The sequence below is a fragment of the Hermetia illucens genome, chromosome 2 (genome assembly GCF_905115235.1).
Source record: "Hermetia illucens chromosome 2, iHerIll2.2.curated.20191125, whole genome shotgun sequence".
NCBI lineage: Eukaryota > Metazoa > Arthropoda > Insecta > Diptera > Stratiomyidae > Hermetia > Hermetia illucens.
Genome location: NC_051850.1, coordinates 61,486,006 through 61,502,816, shown reverse-complemented (window position 1 = coordinate 61,502,816; position 16,811 = coordinate 61,486,006). Strand labels below are relative to the sequence as shown.

Genomic DNA, 16,811 nt, shown 5'->3' with positions numbered 1-16,811 from the left:
TTATTATTAAATGCTTTGCAACTGAATATTCTTTGTGCACAACAAATTAAGATATCGTCCGATTGACATAAAAAGTAAATTAAATTTGTTTTCTTAAAAGTTAATCGATTCGATTGTTGTATTGCAAAGTTTAATGTTAGCGGTCCATTTGTGAATGAGATTCATTTGGGTATTGAACGTGAGAAATTATGAGAATTTTTTTTTCTTTTGTTCCTTAAATGTATATTCATTCCTTAAATCTATTATTCTTTTTCCTTCATGTGAAATCATCTTAAAAATTATTTTGTAACTCATTTTTTTCTTGTTGTCAAACAATTAACATATAACGTCGGTCTTTTTTTTAAACAAGAACCAAAATTAACCTTAATTGTTTTTTTTTAAACAAGAACCAATTAATTAAGCATAATTGCTTACTCAAACATGGGAATACAATAAGATAAAAATTAGTTTTAGTAGAGATTTGACCTTAAGCTCCGTTCGGGTTTCCCTATTAATTATTACCTTTCCAATTTACATTCATTACAATCGTCTCATCGTAGGTTTATTAAATATAAAAGACATGAAAGTCTACTTGGTTGTATAAAGAAACGCTTTCCAGGGGCTAAATAATTTTTTTACTCGTCACTAGTTTCATTACTTGCTGTGCGTAGGCCCGTATCACTGGATTGCGTAGCACTAAACAAAAACCCGTTCTATAACTTTAATATAACCGTTTATTAAACACTAACTTATACAATCGCACTGTATAATTAACTATAGAACAATTCTTTAATTAGTACAATTCGAGGCTCATTCATACCCGGCGCGATCTATTTTAACTGTAGAACCAGACTGACTTTGTGGGCGCATTTCCGGCGACGTATCTTTCCACTTGCAGAATCTGCCGTCGTGCTGCATAAATCTTAGCTATCCAAATTTTGACCACTAATTCAGTCCAATTTCGTATTTGGTTCTGCTCCTCCAGCTAAATTATTTCCTTTACTCTTACCACGTTTCCAGAGCCTTGCATTACTTGCTTGAAAGTCAGCCCTTTCGCTGCCGTAGCACTCAAAAGATAAACGCGACTAGATCGCTCTACGATACTCACTCGCTTATCTTCCTTACTTTTCAATTTTCGTCTATTTTTCGCTTCGCTTTCTTCACAGTAATTATCCCAAAACTCTTGCCTTTTCCGTATCCATGCATCCATCCCTTCTGATTCCTTGCACTTCTTGCGACGCTTCTTATAATTCCGTGTTACGTAGCTTCCTCTACTCCAATAATGGCACTCACTTCTCAAAATCCTTGTAAGCGTTGTGCTAATCAAGTTTGCAGCTTGGCGAACCGTTACCTTTAAACCACCATCCATCGGCTTTGGAATTTCATTAGCGTTCTCTTGCTGTATCACTTCTTTCTGTATATTCCCTTCCTGATTACTTACTTTTTGAAGCACTAGCTTCACGTTCTGACCCACTACAGGTCCCTCTTCCCCTTCCTCAGGTTCTTCAGGGGAATCTCGTAATTGCTTTGTAGTTTCTGCTATTTGCTCTACTACTTCTGGAGTACCTTCATACTGCGATTTCTCATTCTCTCGGCACGCTACTTCTTGAGCGCTTTCCTTTTGTTCTTCGTTCACCTCCTTTTCATTAAATATTTCGTCCGACCATTGCTTGTATTTTTCGTCTTGTCGTGCTTCCCTCTCCTCTTGCTGTCTTGGAAATTTGAGTAGGGTAGCTGATCTTGGAAGCGGGTTGTTGCAGGGCCCCCTATTTTCGAATTTGTAGCTCCGCAAAACGCTCGTCGACCTCCGAAGCTGATATCGTACCCGTTTATCTTTGGATCACTCATGTCGGTCTATTCCTGCTTCCAAAAAAATCCCCCTCCAAGTAGCGTGGCAAAGCAGGGCAGCCACAACGATAAATTTCCCTTCCGTGGCCGAATTCAAACCACGAAAGCGGCTAGAAAAATTATATCGACGTGACAAATTACACTCACCCAATTCTAGTCGTTAATTCCTCAGACGCATTAGCAGCGATTAGGAATCCAAACTCTCCGTGATGTCCTTCACGTTGTGTTGATAATCACGTTGGCGCATTCTTCTATTTACATTGAAAGCCTCCTTTAGCGATAATAGATTTGCACTTTCCACCTTTCTTGAGCTTCAATCAACAAAAAATTCCACGCAATAATTTTATACTCAGGATCGCAGGAATGATATCGCGAAAACCTTGCTGCTGTCTTGCCATAGATTCAATAAGAATACGTTGGCTCAAGCAGAAACCTTCAACCAATTATCAAACTGGAACAGTCATATCGCAGTAGTTATTTTTACACACCCAAAAAAACTATTTTGTGGAATTTCCGATTTTTTGGTTTTTCACTTCAACGTGACACTCTACCGCTCACTTCTTCCTCTTCCAAAAAAAAAATCCCCCAAGTAGCGCCGCAAGCACAACGATAAATTTCCCTTTCGTGGCTAAAACTCAACGACGCAAATTTGAAATTCCAATTTTGAATTTGAATGTCCAAACCTGGAACACGGCCAGGAAAATTGTAACAATTGTATAACCTTATTTCAAGACCAATAAATATATTCCCAATTATTTTCATTTGTTTAAACAATATGTTTATATAAACAAATAAAAACGTGAAAGATATTGATGAATTAATACTGTTACGAATTTGCTTTTACGTGATCTCACCGCTGTCACCCATTGTTACGTTCTTCGCTATACGTACTCGTCACTAGTTACGCTACTTGCTTTACGTAGTCTCGTGTCCAGTGTATTGCGTAGCACTAAACAAAACCCGTTCTATAACTTTAATATAACCGTTTATTAAACACTAATACAAAAGTACTGCATAATTAATTATAGAACAATTCCTTTAACTGGTACAATTCTAGGCGATTTGTTCTGACTCTAGAACCAGACTGACTTTGCGGTCAATTCAATTCAATTTATTTAAATAGTGACTTACAACTAGACAATGGTTACTTAATGCTAGCTTAAATAATGGATCTTAACTCTATCCAACGGGTGACTATTACATTGTTTGGCCAACCCGACCTTCTCTGTAATTTACTTTACTTATATAGTATATTATTCTTTATATACATGGATCTTGACAATTGTAGTATAATCTTGACTTTTCAAAACTGCGCCCGCACTAAAGGCGTGAGAAGTTTGAAATTACTTACTTAACCTAACTTATTTTAACTTAACCTAGCTTAATCTAATATATACAATGAGCACATTACAATTTTCTGTGCTTAGCCTCCCTCTATCCACTCCTACCAGGCAGGGAGTTTCAAAAAGGGTTAGGATTTTGGGTTTTAGAGATGAACTCACGATTTGGCAGGGCCTTAAGAATGTGGCCAATGGGGAGGTTTTACCCTGTTGGTAGAGATGCCGAATTAATGGGTTGGGGTGGTTCTCCGTTCTTTCGAAGAACCTTTCCATTATTGTGAGAACGTGTTCTCGAAGTGGTTTGACTTTGGCTCGCCTATACACTTCGGCGTTTTTGCCGATCTTTTTTGTTTTCCAGTTGTAAGACAAGCCTGTGCAATATCTAAGGATTCGGCGTTCGAATGACTCGCATTTTGCCATTGCTTGGTTGGAGCATGAGATCCAAGTTGGTGCTCCGTAACAGATAACGGGTCTTATACAGGGTCAGTTTGGTTTTGGTGCTGAGACCTACTGTCTTGCGAAGAAGATAGTAGATGCTACTGACTGCACCGCGTGCCTTGCTGATAGCGAGCTGAAGGTGGGGTTTAAATTTGAGGAATTCATGCAGGGTTACTCCCAAGTATTTGATCGAAGTAGATCTGCTCACTGTGGTGTTCCCGATTCTCATTTTCAAGCGTTTAGCTTTCCTATGGATGCCTCTAGAACCTAAGTATCTAGATTTTCTCCTGAAGGTGCAGATTTGCGTTTTTCCCTCATTAGTACCTGCAGAGATTTACAATGTATTTCTCAACCGCTTTGGCTGCCCTGTTGGGGTGGAGGTTCGAAGCGAAGATAAGCGTGTCATCGGCGAATTGGATCAGTTCAACGCCGTCATCGGGGATCGGAACGTCAGCCGTGAAGATGTTGTAGAAAGTTGGCCCAGAAATGGATCCTTGAGGTACACCCGACGTTACCGGCAAGAGATCGGAGAATTCATTCCCCACGCTGACATAAAAGTGCCTATCTTCGAAGAAACTTAACGCAAGTCTAATTATCGGGACAGGGAAGTCATTATCTATTAATTTAAATATAAGTCCGTTTACCCACACGGAGTCGAAGGCCTTTTCCAAATCTAACGCACATGCTACTGTGGGTTTATTGTTGACGTTAAGTCTTGAGACGACAGTGTCGTGTAGGTAGCTCAGCGCGTGCTGGGTTCCGTGTTTAGAGCGGAATCCGAACTGGTGGTCAGGGATAACTTTGTTGAGATTACAATGCTGGACTAGCCCAATTGTCCATGCTTTCTCAAACAGTTTGCCAAGGTTGGATAATAGGGAAATGGGCCTGAAATTGCTTGGCTCATTGGAGGTTCCTTTCTTCCGGATCGCAATAATTTTTGCAACTTTCCATGTGGATGGAAAGTAGTATTAATACAGTTGTTGAAAACTGCTAATAAAAACTTCAGTGAGGCTCTGGGGAGGTTCTTTATGACGAAGTTCGGGATTTCATCAGGCCCGGCTGACCTTTTACCGTTGAGGTTTCTGGTTAAGTCGGTGAGTTGAGGTAAACTCAGAAAATGTTGCGATTCCGATGGCTTGACTGAGGTGTTGGTTGTGGTGAATTTTGTTAGCTTCTTGGAGCTCTCAGAGACGAAGGCCTTGATTGTTGAATCAACAATCGACGATATAGCCGGGTTGTTTTGAGGTGGAGGGGAATTGAGCTGAGTCTCAAAAGATTCCGCGAGAACTTGCGCTTTCCTAGCGTCACTGCAGATGTGCTCCCCGTTCTTGGAGAGAGCGATATTGCGAGACTTATGTTTGCCGGTTAGCCTGTTGATATGCTGGAGCATATCTGGGCCGGGCTTAATATCTGCTAGTTTCCTTGTCAGTTCTTTGTTGCGGAAATTCGCCACTCTTTGCCGAATTATTGTACTCAGACAATTAATCCGGGAAAGCAATGCTCTATACTCAGCATTAACTTTATTTCCGAGTTTGTGGAAAATCCGTTTGAGTTTCCTACGCCATATTTGCCTGACTTTCATGTGGAGCATGATATCGTGGGGGACTGAGTTATATTGTAACTCGTCGACTTTAATAAGCCTTGTGTTTCTGCGTGTAGCAGTATTAATGGCATCTGTGGCCAAGGTGATGGCTTCGTCGATCTCCATGTCTGATAGATTTCGGTCAGTTGCGAGTTTTTTCAAGTTCTACCTTGGTGCAAGGTCTGCCTTGAATTTGTCCCAATCAGTGTGGGCGAAGGACCTTACGGTGGTCATTACTCGCTTTCGCAGTTGGGAGGACGAGGACAGTTTAAGTTGTACTGCGAAATGGTCAGACATGCCTGGTAGAGTAGTGCACGATGTCACTTGAAAGTTCAGTGAAGTTTCCTCAGATAGGAGGAAGTAGTCAATGGTTGATTGGCTACTGGGTCTTGTCGGAGTATCTGGCAAGACCAAATCGACATAGGCTGGCGAGTAAGGGTCTTGGATCCATTTAAGCAGGGTTTCCCCATTTCTATTGACTGCCGTATCGCCCCAGGAGGTGTGCCTAGAGTTGAAGTCGCCACCGAAAATGAGGTACTTGTACTTTAACTGGAGATTGCCCAAGATCTTAAGATCTTGTCCCAGTTGCTCAGTTAGACAGTTGCATTTGATGTAGACGGAAACTACCAAAATCCGTCTACCGTCAGTGGTTTTTACTATTGCCGCCGCAGCGGAAGAGGTAAGCAGGTTTCGTATAACGACTTCCTCAAATTCGTAGTCTTTTCTGACTAAAAGGGCAGCGCCAGTGTTGTTGTCGATCAACACTTGGGCAGTGGCACGTTGGGCGTGTGAGATCAGGGACGCGGAGTTAAAGGTAACGATATTTAACTCCATACGTACATTAAAAGTTTTATTGCAGCGAATTGCCGCTGCTCGTTGGTGGAGGCCGTCGCGAGAGATTGCACCAATTCGCGGAAGGCGTTTGGTGCGGGGGTGGGAGCAGGTTGTGCTGCCACTCTTGGTGCAGAGCTCCTGGCAGCTTGCGCGTACGAGACGCTGGGTCTGGCCAAGCTTTGTGACAGTTGTGTCACTGCGTGCTTGGCTCGGGAGCTTTTATTCGCTCTTCTTTGCTTGGCAGCTTCCTTCCTAGCTACCATTTCTTTATAAGCTGGGCACCCGCGGTAACTCGCTGGGTGGCCTGCTTGTCCGCAGTTGCAGCAGAGTACTCCTTCGGCTGCAGTCCTCGTGCATTCCCCACGAGGGTGCGCTTTCGAGCACTTGACACATCTGTGTACTATTGTGCAGTTTTGCGCAATGTGTCCGAAGTTTTGGCAGTTGTAACATTGCACTTCTTCGAAGCTCATGACTTTGTGCCAGGAGATCTTTTTATGAAGGATGTATCTAACCTTCATCACTTCGGTGAGCTCTTGAGAGGGCTCGAACGTGGCTATAAATAGTCCCGATTGAGATTTCATCGGGAGGGTGGGGACTTCTCTATGCAGAGCTTTGTCTCTGCGCGTAACCAAGTTCGCCACCGTGTTGAGTTTGAACTCAGGGTGGTCGGCTTGCAGTTCTTGCAGGATGTCCGTGGGGTCCGTTTCCCTGTGGAGCCCTCGGATAATTAGGGACTGATTTCGCAAAGAAGGCGGGGTCCGGGTTGTGGCGTTAAGCCCTTGTTCTTTCATGAGCGCGAAGACCTGGGCGTGTTCTTCCGCCGTCTCCGTAAAAATGAGGGTTCTATCCGCCCTCGTGTTTTTTAGGGATGCTTTCAATCCCTTAGCTTTAATTAATCGGAGGAACTGGGGCACGTTTAAATTGTAGCCGGTAATGGCTGGGATTTTAACTTTTTTGGTTTTCAATGACGGGGAAGGATTTGCGGATGGCTGTGGTGGCTGTGGTGGGGCGGTAACAATTTTCGCACTAACCTTGCTTTTCTTATAACTCTTCCGGCTCCGGACAAAGTTGAAGGGGTCCTCATCAATGATGACCTCAGGGAAGGCTGCAGGCGATCCCACGATGTCCATTGCGAGGGCTTCTTGTTGCTCCTGTTGTTGTTGTTGATGCTGTTCTTGATGTTGTTGATGCTGTTCTTGATGTTGCTGATGCTGTTCTTGTTGTTGTTGCTGCTGGTGTCTCCGTTGCTGTTGTACTGCTGGCGGCCCAGCGCGGACCGTCTCCTCCAGCGACGCTAGCTTCTGCTGCAGTTGCTGGCACTCCAACTGCTGTGCCATGGCCGCTCTTCAGGTCTGCAATCTCCTTTTGCAGACCCAAAGTTCCCTCGTTGTCTTCGGGGCCCGTGCTCCCCTCCTCCTCGGATGACATCTCCCCTGGGAGTATTATCTTACTCCTCTTGGCGGACATTCTGTCCCCAAGCCCGTCCTGCGTGGCTGTATATCGGTTGCTCTTGCTATCTGAAATATCAAAAGAATTTTGTAGTTAACTTTTCAGTTTTCTGTACAGTGTCTCAAAATTTTTGAGATGCACTGTAAAACATGTACTGGACGATACTTCCTTTAGGTATCTTCCTCCACTCTGGCAAATTACTTTTCACTTTTTCGTTTTGTTTTTTCTTTTTCCGAACACTCGGTGCAGTGATTTTATCACCGCGCACTGTAATTCACTTTTCTTCTCTTTATTCTCTTCGTCACGTCTGTTCGCTTCGAAGTTTCGGAGCGAACTGACCTTGTGGCCGGATTTCCGGCCCTTTTATAACCCGCGGAACATTCCAGAAAGACATGCAAACACTAATTAGAAAACTACTTTGCGCCTTTGACAAGATCTTTGTAGGATGGGGTCACCACTATATAGGATGTGTGTTGGAGGTTGACTTGATCGATAGAACTAAAAGAAGGAATCCACATTGTACATATAAAAACTTTATTCACTTTTAAAGAATAACAAGGAAATTAAACTGTAGTATTCGTTAAACAACACGTCCGCTCGCGTCAAACGTTGATGATCAAGTGCGTGGTGTGACACATCTTCTTACCGACATTAGAGTCACCTGTAAACAATCATCGTAACTAAATATTCGCCCTACTCTTATACAATTTGAGTGTCCCGGCTATTTGTCATTACTACGATTTACATTGACATCACATATAATTTTCCAACGTGCTTTTCGTCGCAATACATTTTACAAAAGGATTCGCCCGGAAAATCAAAACTTAAAAATAGTACTTTAAGGAGAAAAAGATAGTAGTAAAGTGACTATAAATATATCCTAACAAATCCAGCAATTGAATATGGAAATACTGATCCTCCGTCGGACTGTTAAAGGCCAACTTGCGACCTTGGGCACCCTTCATAGGAATGTGGGCAGACGTCATTCTCTGCACTATCACTTGGTGATCGTATTAGTGCCAAGGTGATGCAACAGTCTACTCTCTTCATAACAGGTAGTGCCATAGACCAATTCAATTGCTGAACAATTGAGGTCTTCTTTGGCTGTCGTGCGAAGGCCAAGTAACACCATGGGGAGTGCTTCTGTCCGGTGCTTGTTATTCAAGCACAAAAGGGCCGCTTTTAGTGTTCGGTGGAGGCGTTCTACCATACTATTTGCTGCCGAATAGTAAGTCGTTGTCCTGGTGCGGTTACAACCAATGAAATGAACACGGGAAAACTTTTTGCAAAGAATTTCCCTTTGGAGTGAGTGTCGCTTTGATAGTTTGAGTTCCACTCCTCTGCTATTTGGTTAGCCACCAGATGGTATATGTCAATGGGTGCTTGGTGACAGTTCATCAGCGGAGCGCTGTTCTGGCCTTCTGTAACCGCCAAGTGTGCACTCCTTGCAGCGCACGACATTATGCCTACTCACAGTTCATGTGTTTGGTGTTGTTTTGGATTTCATTGACTATGTGATGAGAGGTACACTCTTCTCTTTGTCCAGGAGCCGGCACATGAGTAAGGAGTCCGTAATTATGATCAGTTTCTTGTGAGCCTTTTCCAACGCATGTTTAGTCACTAGCCAAACACCCTGGAGCTCTACCGATAACGTTGTCATTTGGTTTAGCTTGTGTTGCACCACTGTTACAGCGTGATCATTGACCACTAAGATGCTTACATCGCCTCCTCTGATAGTTTTTAGATTTGAAGTTGCATAATTACTTGTAGGTTAGGTGGTCGATTAGATTTTCTGTCGAAGGAGGTCAAAAATATGGGAGAAACGTTTGTAAGTTGCAGGGGGGCATTTTTAGCATCTGCCCTCTATTGGACATTTCGAAAGACATGGGGTCGATTTGCATGGAGCCTTAACAGCTCCTTAGTTGCTAAAATTTTTATTCGGAGGCAGTGGTTCATTTGCCAGAGCAAAGGTGGACAGGTGTGGGGTTGTTTTTGTGAGTACCGGGCATCTTTTTGGAATTGTGGCTGTTGTTGAGGTGAATTTGTTGTTTAGGTATCTGGGTGCTATTACAGATGTGACGGCGGCGTAATCCAGGATGGGTCGTATTAGAATTCTGAAGAGTTTTATACTGTTTTCAGGAGGGAGACCCCGAGAATGCCCAGTAGAAAAGGTAATGACTCCACCAACCGTTTTGCCTTAATGATGGGGTCAATTGTTTGGTCTTTTAGCGTCAAGGATGAGTTTATGGTCTTGCCTAGGAAGGTTTCGACTTGCTGTAAGCTGATATTACCAAGGTTAAAGGGGTGTAGTGGGTGAGGGATAAATTTTAATTTGTCCGGATTTTTATTTAGATTTAGTTTTCTGGATTTATTGATGAGGGCTATTGCTTCGGCTCTAAATTGTTTTGGCAGTGGCTAAAATGGAAAAATCGTTCGCATATTGATAAATTTCTATATTGGGGTCGACTGGATTATGGAGTGAGGCAGTGTAAAAATTCAATAGTCCAGATACATCCTTGGGGTATACCATTGTTGATTTCGACCTTCGCATCCCAGGTTTAGTTTTCTGCTAGCCAGGAATTTTGAGATCTAGATAATGATTTCTGTTGGTATTTTATATTCAATTTAATACTTTCAATTCAATTTATTTTCAATGGTTTTTAGACCCACACTTTCATATGCTTTGAATACATCAAGAACTACCACTTGTGCCTGAAGTTTGTTGGCTTTGGCTATAGAAATTGAGAGAAGGATGTCGTCTAGATATGTCACGTTGGGAGGGAGACTTTTGTGCTCTTGAATAAAAATCTATTTTTGATAAGTATGTTGAGAAAACATTAATCAGGGATATCGGTCTGAAGCTTCTAAGGTGAGCCAGATCGTTATTTATTTGGGATATGGGCACAACCTTAATGACGCACCACTCCTGAGGAGGGTTGAGATTTAGCCACGTTTTATTTATGAAGGTTAACAAAGCAGATTTGACAGAGTTTTGCCACTGGATGTACGTATACGTAATTTGATCGTAACCAGATGCGGAGTTCTTTTCCCGTTTGTTAAGGACTAGAGAAAATTCCTCAGGAGTAAAATTTTGTTGAAATGATGGTGTCAGTAAGTTAGATGTGAAATTGCTTGGAGTTGTGTTGGTGTAGTTTGAGCTTAAAAAGTCTAGGTATTTCTGGTCATTTTCAGAGTTCCAACTCCTGTTGTTGATCTTAGTGTTTTTTTTAACACTGAGTTTTTCTTAGATCCCGTCCCAGGTTTTTTTCTTTGCGGCCTTCACCATTTGTACCCATTTCTTGTTTGCTACAGAGAAGCACATGAAGTTGCTATGATTAGCATTGCTGTAATAAGCTCTCTGAGCTTGTCTTGTTTCTACAAAGAGTGTTTTCGTATCGCTGTTCCACCATGGTTTGTGGGTGGAGACTTTACGAATTTTGAATGTTGACGCTTTAATTTTAGCTTGCATTTCGGATGTCAAACCATTTAAATTTTCAGCGGGAGAGATGGACTGCAAGGTAGATGTTAGGAGAAGGAGGCCTATTTTGTATTTCTGTTGAATTTTAATGGAGTTACTGTGAAGGGAAATTGGTTTATGTCTGCTCTTAGAAACCGGTTGTGCCAGTGCGGTCCAGGACCAGGATATAGTATTACAGTTAGTGAGGGTGACATCTGGAGCAGATGCCCTTATTTTGCTATTTGTTGACTGGTCCTCAAAAGTTAGTGCACCGTGGTTGAGTGGTCTAAAGTCTTTTCTGTATATAGTGTTGGAGAAATGTCTCCCTTTACCATTTTCAATAGAGTCACCGAGAATAAATGAACTGGCATTCAAGTCGCCAGTTATTATTGTGTTTGGAGCATTGCTAAGAAATTGAAATAATTTGTCCAGTTCTGCTTTGAACGCTGTTGTGGGTGTATATGGGGGCATGTGTATAGAGGTACTGGTGATGTTTGGATTAAGGTTCAGGGTCTTAGTGATAATGATGCCCATCTCAGTATCGTAGGTTATTTGCTTTGTATTTATGTTTCTGCGAAACGTAAGGGCAACTCCTCCACAGTCATCGTCTCTGAATTTCCACATTAGGTTGAAACCTTTTAGATAATGAGAATGATGGGACGAGGTAGATGTGAAAATCTCTTACGCAAAGTATACTACTTCAGATTTATTTTTAGCTAGACTTTGAATATTATATTGTAGAACGTTGACAATTTGCTATTTCTAAGAAGGTTAAGTCACTTGTTTAGATGGTTAGATGTTTCTGCAAAGGACCGATCCTGCATCTTTGAGGAGAAGTTATTCATAAGATTGAGTATTTGCGAAGGGACTTTTTGATATTCGGATACAACTGTATAGGTTGGGTGTTCGAAGACGACCTGGTTTGGGATGGTCAATTCTGGGATAGAGTGTTCTGGTGTTAGGACGTGGATTAGATTTGAATGTAGAGCTATATTTTTTACTTCCTCTAATGGTCTTGTTAAGCTCGTCCTGAGGATCCTTCATCTAGTTGCTCGGACTTGCCCTTTTCTTCAGCGGAGGGAAGGCAACGTCACAGTCAATATCGGAGTCTAATGATTCGTAATAATTTTTAACTTCTTTTGTAGCTTCCCTCATGGATATGGTTTTAATTGCCGTTGTCTTGATGATCTTCAAATGTTCGATCCAGATAACGCAATTTCTGCCTCTGACATCATGATTAGTCTTGCCACATAGAACACACTTTTTTTCACAAGAGTTGCCATCACATTCATCTTTAGGTTCACTGCATTCTAAGCATCTACTCGATTTCGCTTGACAGCTTGTGGCAATCTGCGACAAGACGAGCGTTGTCGTGGTTTGTTCCCATAATGGTAAACCTATATTCTTACGCTACCAATTAATATATGTTTAGGAATCTCAAACCCTTCGAAGGTTAGGTTGACTATTCTAGATGGAAGGAAGATATCTTTATTTTCCTTGGATCTGAAATTGAGCCTTTGCATTTTGGTTACTTTAATTAGAGAGTGTATATCCTGTAATATTTTCTCTTCGTAGAAACTTAATAGGGATACCTTTGATAATCCCAAATCTGTATCTCTTAAGAATATGTAGGCTTTTAACTCTAATATACTCAAGCGGTTGTCAGAGGCCAGATTGTCCGCATAGGAAGCAAACTGTTTATCCTTGTAGGCCCGACTTCCTTGACTATTATTACGTGGTCATTGAGATTTTAGGCGCCTCGTAAGTTTAGGGAAATTGAGGGGTTTGAAAATCTGAATTCTTTTTTTAACAGTTATTTTATCAATATATGTCGTGGGATTGCTTCTTTCAACACATATTTTGTACGCTTTACATTGAGTGTTCTCATTGTATTTATAAACTGGGGTTGTTTGCTCCATAGGAGCTATGTTTTGCTTCTCCATGGGAGGAAAAGTTTTGCTTACGTGTTGAGACTGGGTAACCCCAGGAAAAGCTTTTTAAGCTGTGACTGGTAGAATTCCAGAAACCTTTGGCTGCTTGATTGTGGGGGATTGAAATGGGGATGTTGACAGGCTCCTATATGCACTTCTTTCTTTCCTGGTTAGGATATGATCTCCAATTTCTGTTGGGTTTTTGAAATGCGGCCCTACAGGTGCCTGACGGGATGATGAAATTTGGGAGACGGATCAGTCTAAGTATATTTCCCCTTGTCCGGGGATTCACACTCCCTAACCTCCATAACTAAGGCAGAAATCCCTGCTTTGAGGGGAAAACACACACCAAAAATGCAGGATCAAGTTTTCTATTTGAAGATTTGATTGAATGTAAGAGCAGAAATGAAACTTGAGCACTCACTTTCTGTTAGCAGCAGCAGATTGACAGCTAAACGAGAACAAAAAACATCATTTATTGCACCCACGCGATTGGGCAAAACGAGGTTTAACTTCAAACTAAACAGCACTGCCAATGCAAACACGAAGTGCGCCCGTCCACGTCAGATGTCACGAAAAAAGTGCGATGTCAGCTGAAGGTAATAGGCCTAGCGATAGCATTAATATCGTCCGATCGCGATAGGGCATCTGCTATGGTGTGTGGTGTGCCATCGACGTGGATGATGTTTGTTGAGAATTGTGCAATATATTGCAGCTGCCACCATCAACTCGAAAGCAGCTTGAGATTCTCTTGTCCATTCAACGGTTCTTCTATAACTTTTTTTGGTAGCTTTTCGTAAGTGAATTTAAAGGCGCTACTACTGCAGCAATTTCCACAGAAATTTCCTATGAAAATATCGGATTCTCAGGTATTTTCGCAACTCGTTCAAAACTTTTGATGACTTGGACTCGCGCTGGGATTGGCCTGGTTTCATTTTGATCAATTAAATAACCCAGGTAGTCTGTCTCTTTCACTTCAAACATACATTTCGACGGATTTACCTCAATTCCAAACGTTGGCACTCGTAAATGTTCAAGGTGCTCCTCCTCGTTTGTGTAGCTCACAAAAAAGTGTCCGCAATGAAAATTGGTTGCCTTTTTAGGGCAGTCACCGCAGGGTGCCGTGTGATTACTGCTGTTGCAGAGAATACACAACGTTGCGTTGTACGCTGGAGAAGAACCACATTGAAGGCATCGTTGGGGGGGATTTCCACCATTTCTCTGTGTGCGCTAATCTGGCACAATTTGTGCATTGTTTTACTTTTGAAAAGTAGTATTCAACTTTCCTTATACAATGTCCTAGTTTGATTTAGGGGGGTATGGTTGTACAGTGAAAAATTATTTTCCCAGTTCTTGTCTGGATAGGCACTGAGGGTTTTTCCGGGTTAAACTATGAGATTTTTTCAACTCGGAGAGGAGGGAGGTCAGCCTTTATCATACATATAAGTTCCGGGCCATTTGAGTCGAGGGGAATGTCTCGTATCACATCGACTTTGGCGGTCCCGTTTAGGGGCATGAAGGCTTCGAGCTCTGCGCCAAGAATAGGGAAATGGGCAATGAAGTTATTTGGTTCATGTGCGTTTTTGAAGCATGCCTTGCCATTTTTTTTTTATTTCGTTTATGCCCTTAGTGTTATTTAATTTTAGTTTCCGGAAGATGTGTACAACATTAAACAAAAATGGCATCTTTATTTTATGACAACGTACTGCGAGTGCGCCGCGTTGTAGCGGGGCATTAACTTTTGGAGAGAAGATACTTGGGAGGGAACGTTGTCGGCCTATGGTGCAGGTCTATTTGTTGTTTGTAGCAGTTGGAGGAATTGCTGCCTACCTTCCTCTTTGGACAGGTTGAAGGGGCGCACATTCTCGAAACGATTTTTCTCTAAAGAATAGGGGGATTTAGGTTTTGTCTTCTTGGAGAGCTATTAATTCTGTGGTTTTTTTATTTTGTCTTTTTTATACAAATCTTGCAGAGGATCTGCTGTTTTCTAATATATTGAGGGGCTGCGGTAAGGGTGGGATGTTTGAAATGTCGGGGGAGATGTGGTCTGCGGAAGCAGGATCAGGTGGGAGGGGTCTGGAGGATCGCAACTCTCCATCACTATTTAGTATAAAAATTACCGGACTCAGCGGGATATTCAACTTGCCTTGTGGATTGTTTGTGAGAGTCGGCATTGGTTTATTTAGAAATGACGGCTTATGTCGCTCACTACACTACACTTGCCACTAGAATCCTCGCGATTACGTCTTTCCTCCTTGCCAATCCAAAGCGACCGTCGTTTCTCCCTTTCTTCTTCCCTGCACCCAATTCCCCAGCCATGTTGCTCGGCAGAGCCTGCTCTGCTTTGTCACTACGATAAGTTTCCCTTCCGCGGCCGAAGCTTGACGACACAGATTCGAAATTTAAAATTTGAATATTCAAACCTTGAAAGCGACCAAGAAAATTATCAGGTTGTCCACAAAGTTTTCGCACAAATATTAATGTGACAATTAAAAAGCAATTAGCAGACAAACCAAAACAGCAGGTACAACATGTGATATCCCAATGGAAAGGTCAGAGTCCTAACTATAAAATGCATGGTAAATTATCCTTGAAGGATCAGTGTTGTGAAGGATATTCAAGGATAAACATGGAATTCGACAAAGTACATTTTCGTCATTGCATTTTGTACGAGTTTCAAATGGGGACGAAGGTGCCGAAGGCGATTGAAAATTTGTCGAAGGTATTCGGTGAAGGAAAGGTAAAGCGCAGGACTGTTTACGATTGGTTCGAAAAATTCTACAGCGGAGACCTGACACTTGAAGATGAACCTCGCTCAGGAAGACCCTATACGATTGACGACGATATCCTGCGCAACAAACTGGAAGCGAATCCTTTTCTTTCGACACGTGTGCTTGCAGAGGATCTCGGTGTATCAAAATCAGGAGTAGCAGTAGCCATTACGCGTCTTGGATATGTTTTGAAGAGCACAAAGTGGGTACCGCACGAACTGACTGAGCGAAATCTGGCCGATAGAGTGAGAATTTGCTCCGCTAACCTTTTACGGAACGAAAACGACCCTTTTTTGAATCGATTGGTAACTGGCGATGAGAAATGGATTGTGTACGAAAACGTAGCGAAGAAACGAGCCTACACTCATCGAGATCAACCGGGTCCATCGGTAGCAAAGCCGTCTATTCATCAGCAGAAGCGAATGCTCAGTATATGGTGGGACGTTCGTGGCCCCATACACTACGAGCTTTTGGGACCAAACGAGACCATTACCGCCGATAAGTACTGCGAGCAGCTCGACAGATTAAACACCCAGCTACGTTCGAAACGACCAGCATTGGTTAACAGGCGAAATATTGTCTTTCATCATGATAACGCCCGGCCGCATACATCTTTAACTACTCAGCGAAAATTGAGTGAGCTTGGCTGGGAAGTTTTGAGTCATCCTGCGTATAGTCCCGACCTTGCTCCTTCTGATTACCATTTGTTCAGGTCCCTCCAACATTTTCTGGATGGTAAAAAAATGACTTCTGAAGCTGACCTCCAAAGTGCACTTCGCACGTACTTTGAGGGGAAGGGGGAAGAGTTTTATAGAGGGGGGATTTTGAAGTTGCCCGATAGATGGAGGGAAGTCGTATCTAATGGAGGCAATTATATATTAGATTAAATAATTAAAGGTTTTTATAAACTTATCTGCTGAATTCTGTCTTTGATTTGTGCGAAAACTTTGTGTTTAATCTGTCGAGCTGCTCGCAGTACTTATCGGCGGTAATGGTCTCGTTTGGTCCCAAAAGCTCGTAGTGTATGGGGCCACGAACGTCCCACCATATACTGAGCATTCGCTTCTGCTGATGAATAGACGGCTTTGCTACCGATGGACCCGGTTGATCTCGATGAGTGTAGGCTCGTTTCTTCGCTACGTTTTCGTACACAATCCATTTCTCATCGCCAGTTACCAATCG

General features: G+C 42.4%; 1 protein-coding gene across 1 annotated transcript; it reads right to left on the bottom strand.

Annotated features, from left to right (window-relative positions):
- Positions 1 to 964: 964 nt before the first annotated feature.
- LOC119648434 (alpha-protein kinase 1-like) lies at positions 965 to 7,358 on the bottom strand. Its single transcript, XM_038050187.1, has 2 exons — positions 6,534 to 7,358; positions 965 to 1,687 (listed from the first exon to the last, which is right to left on the bottom strand). Exons 1-2 carry the CDS (start codon positions 7,356 to 7,358, stop codon positions 965 to 967), a joined length of 1,548 nt encoding a protein of 515 aa, XP_037906115.1.
- Positions 7,359 to 16,811: the final 9,453 nt, after the last annotated feature.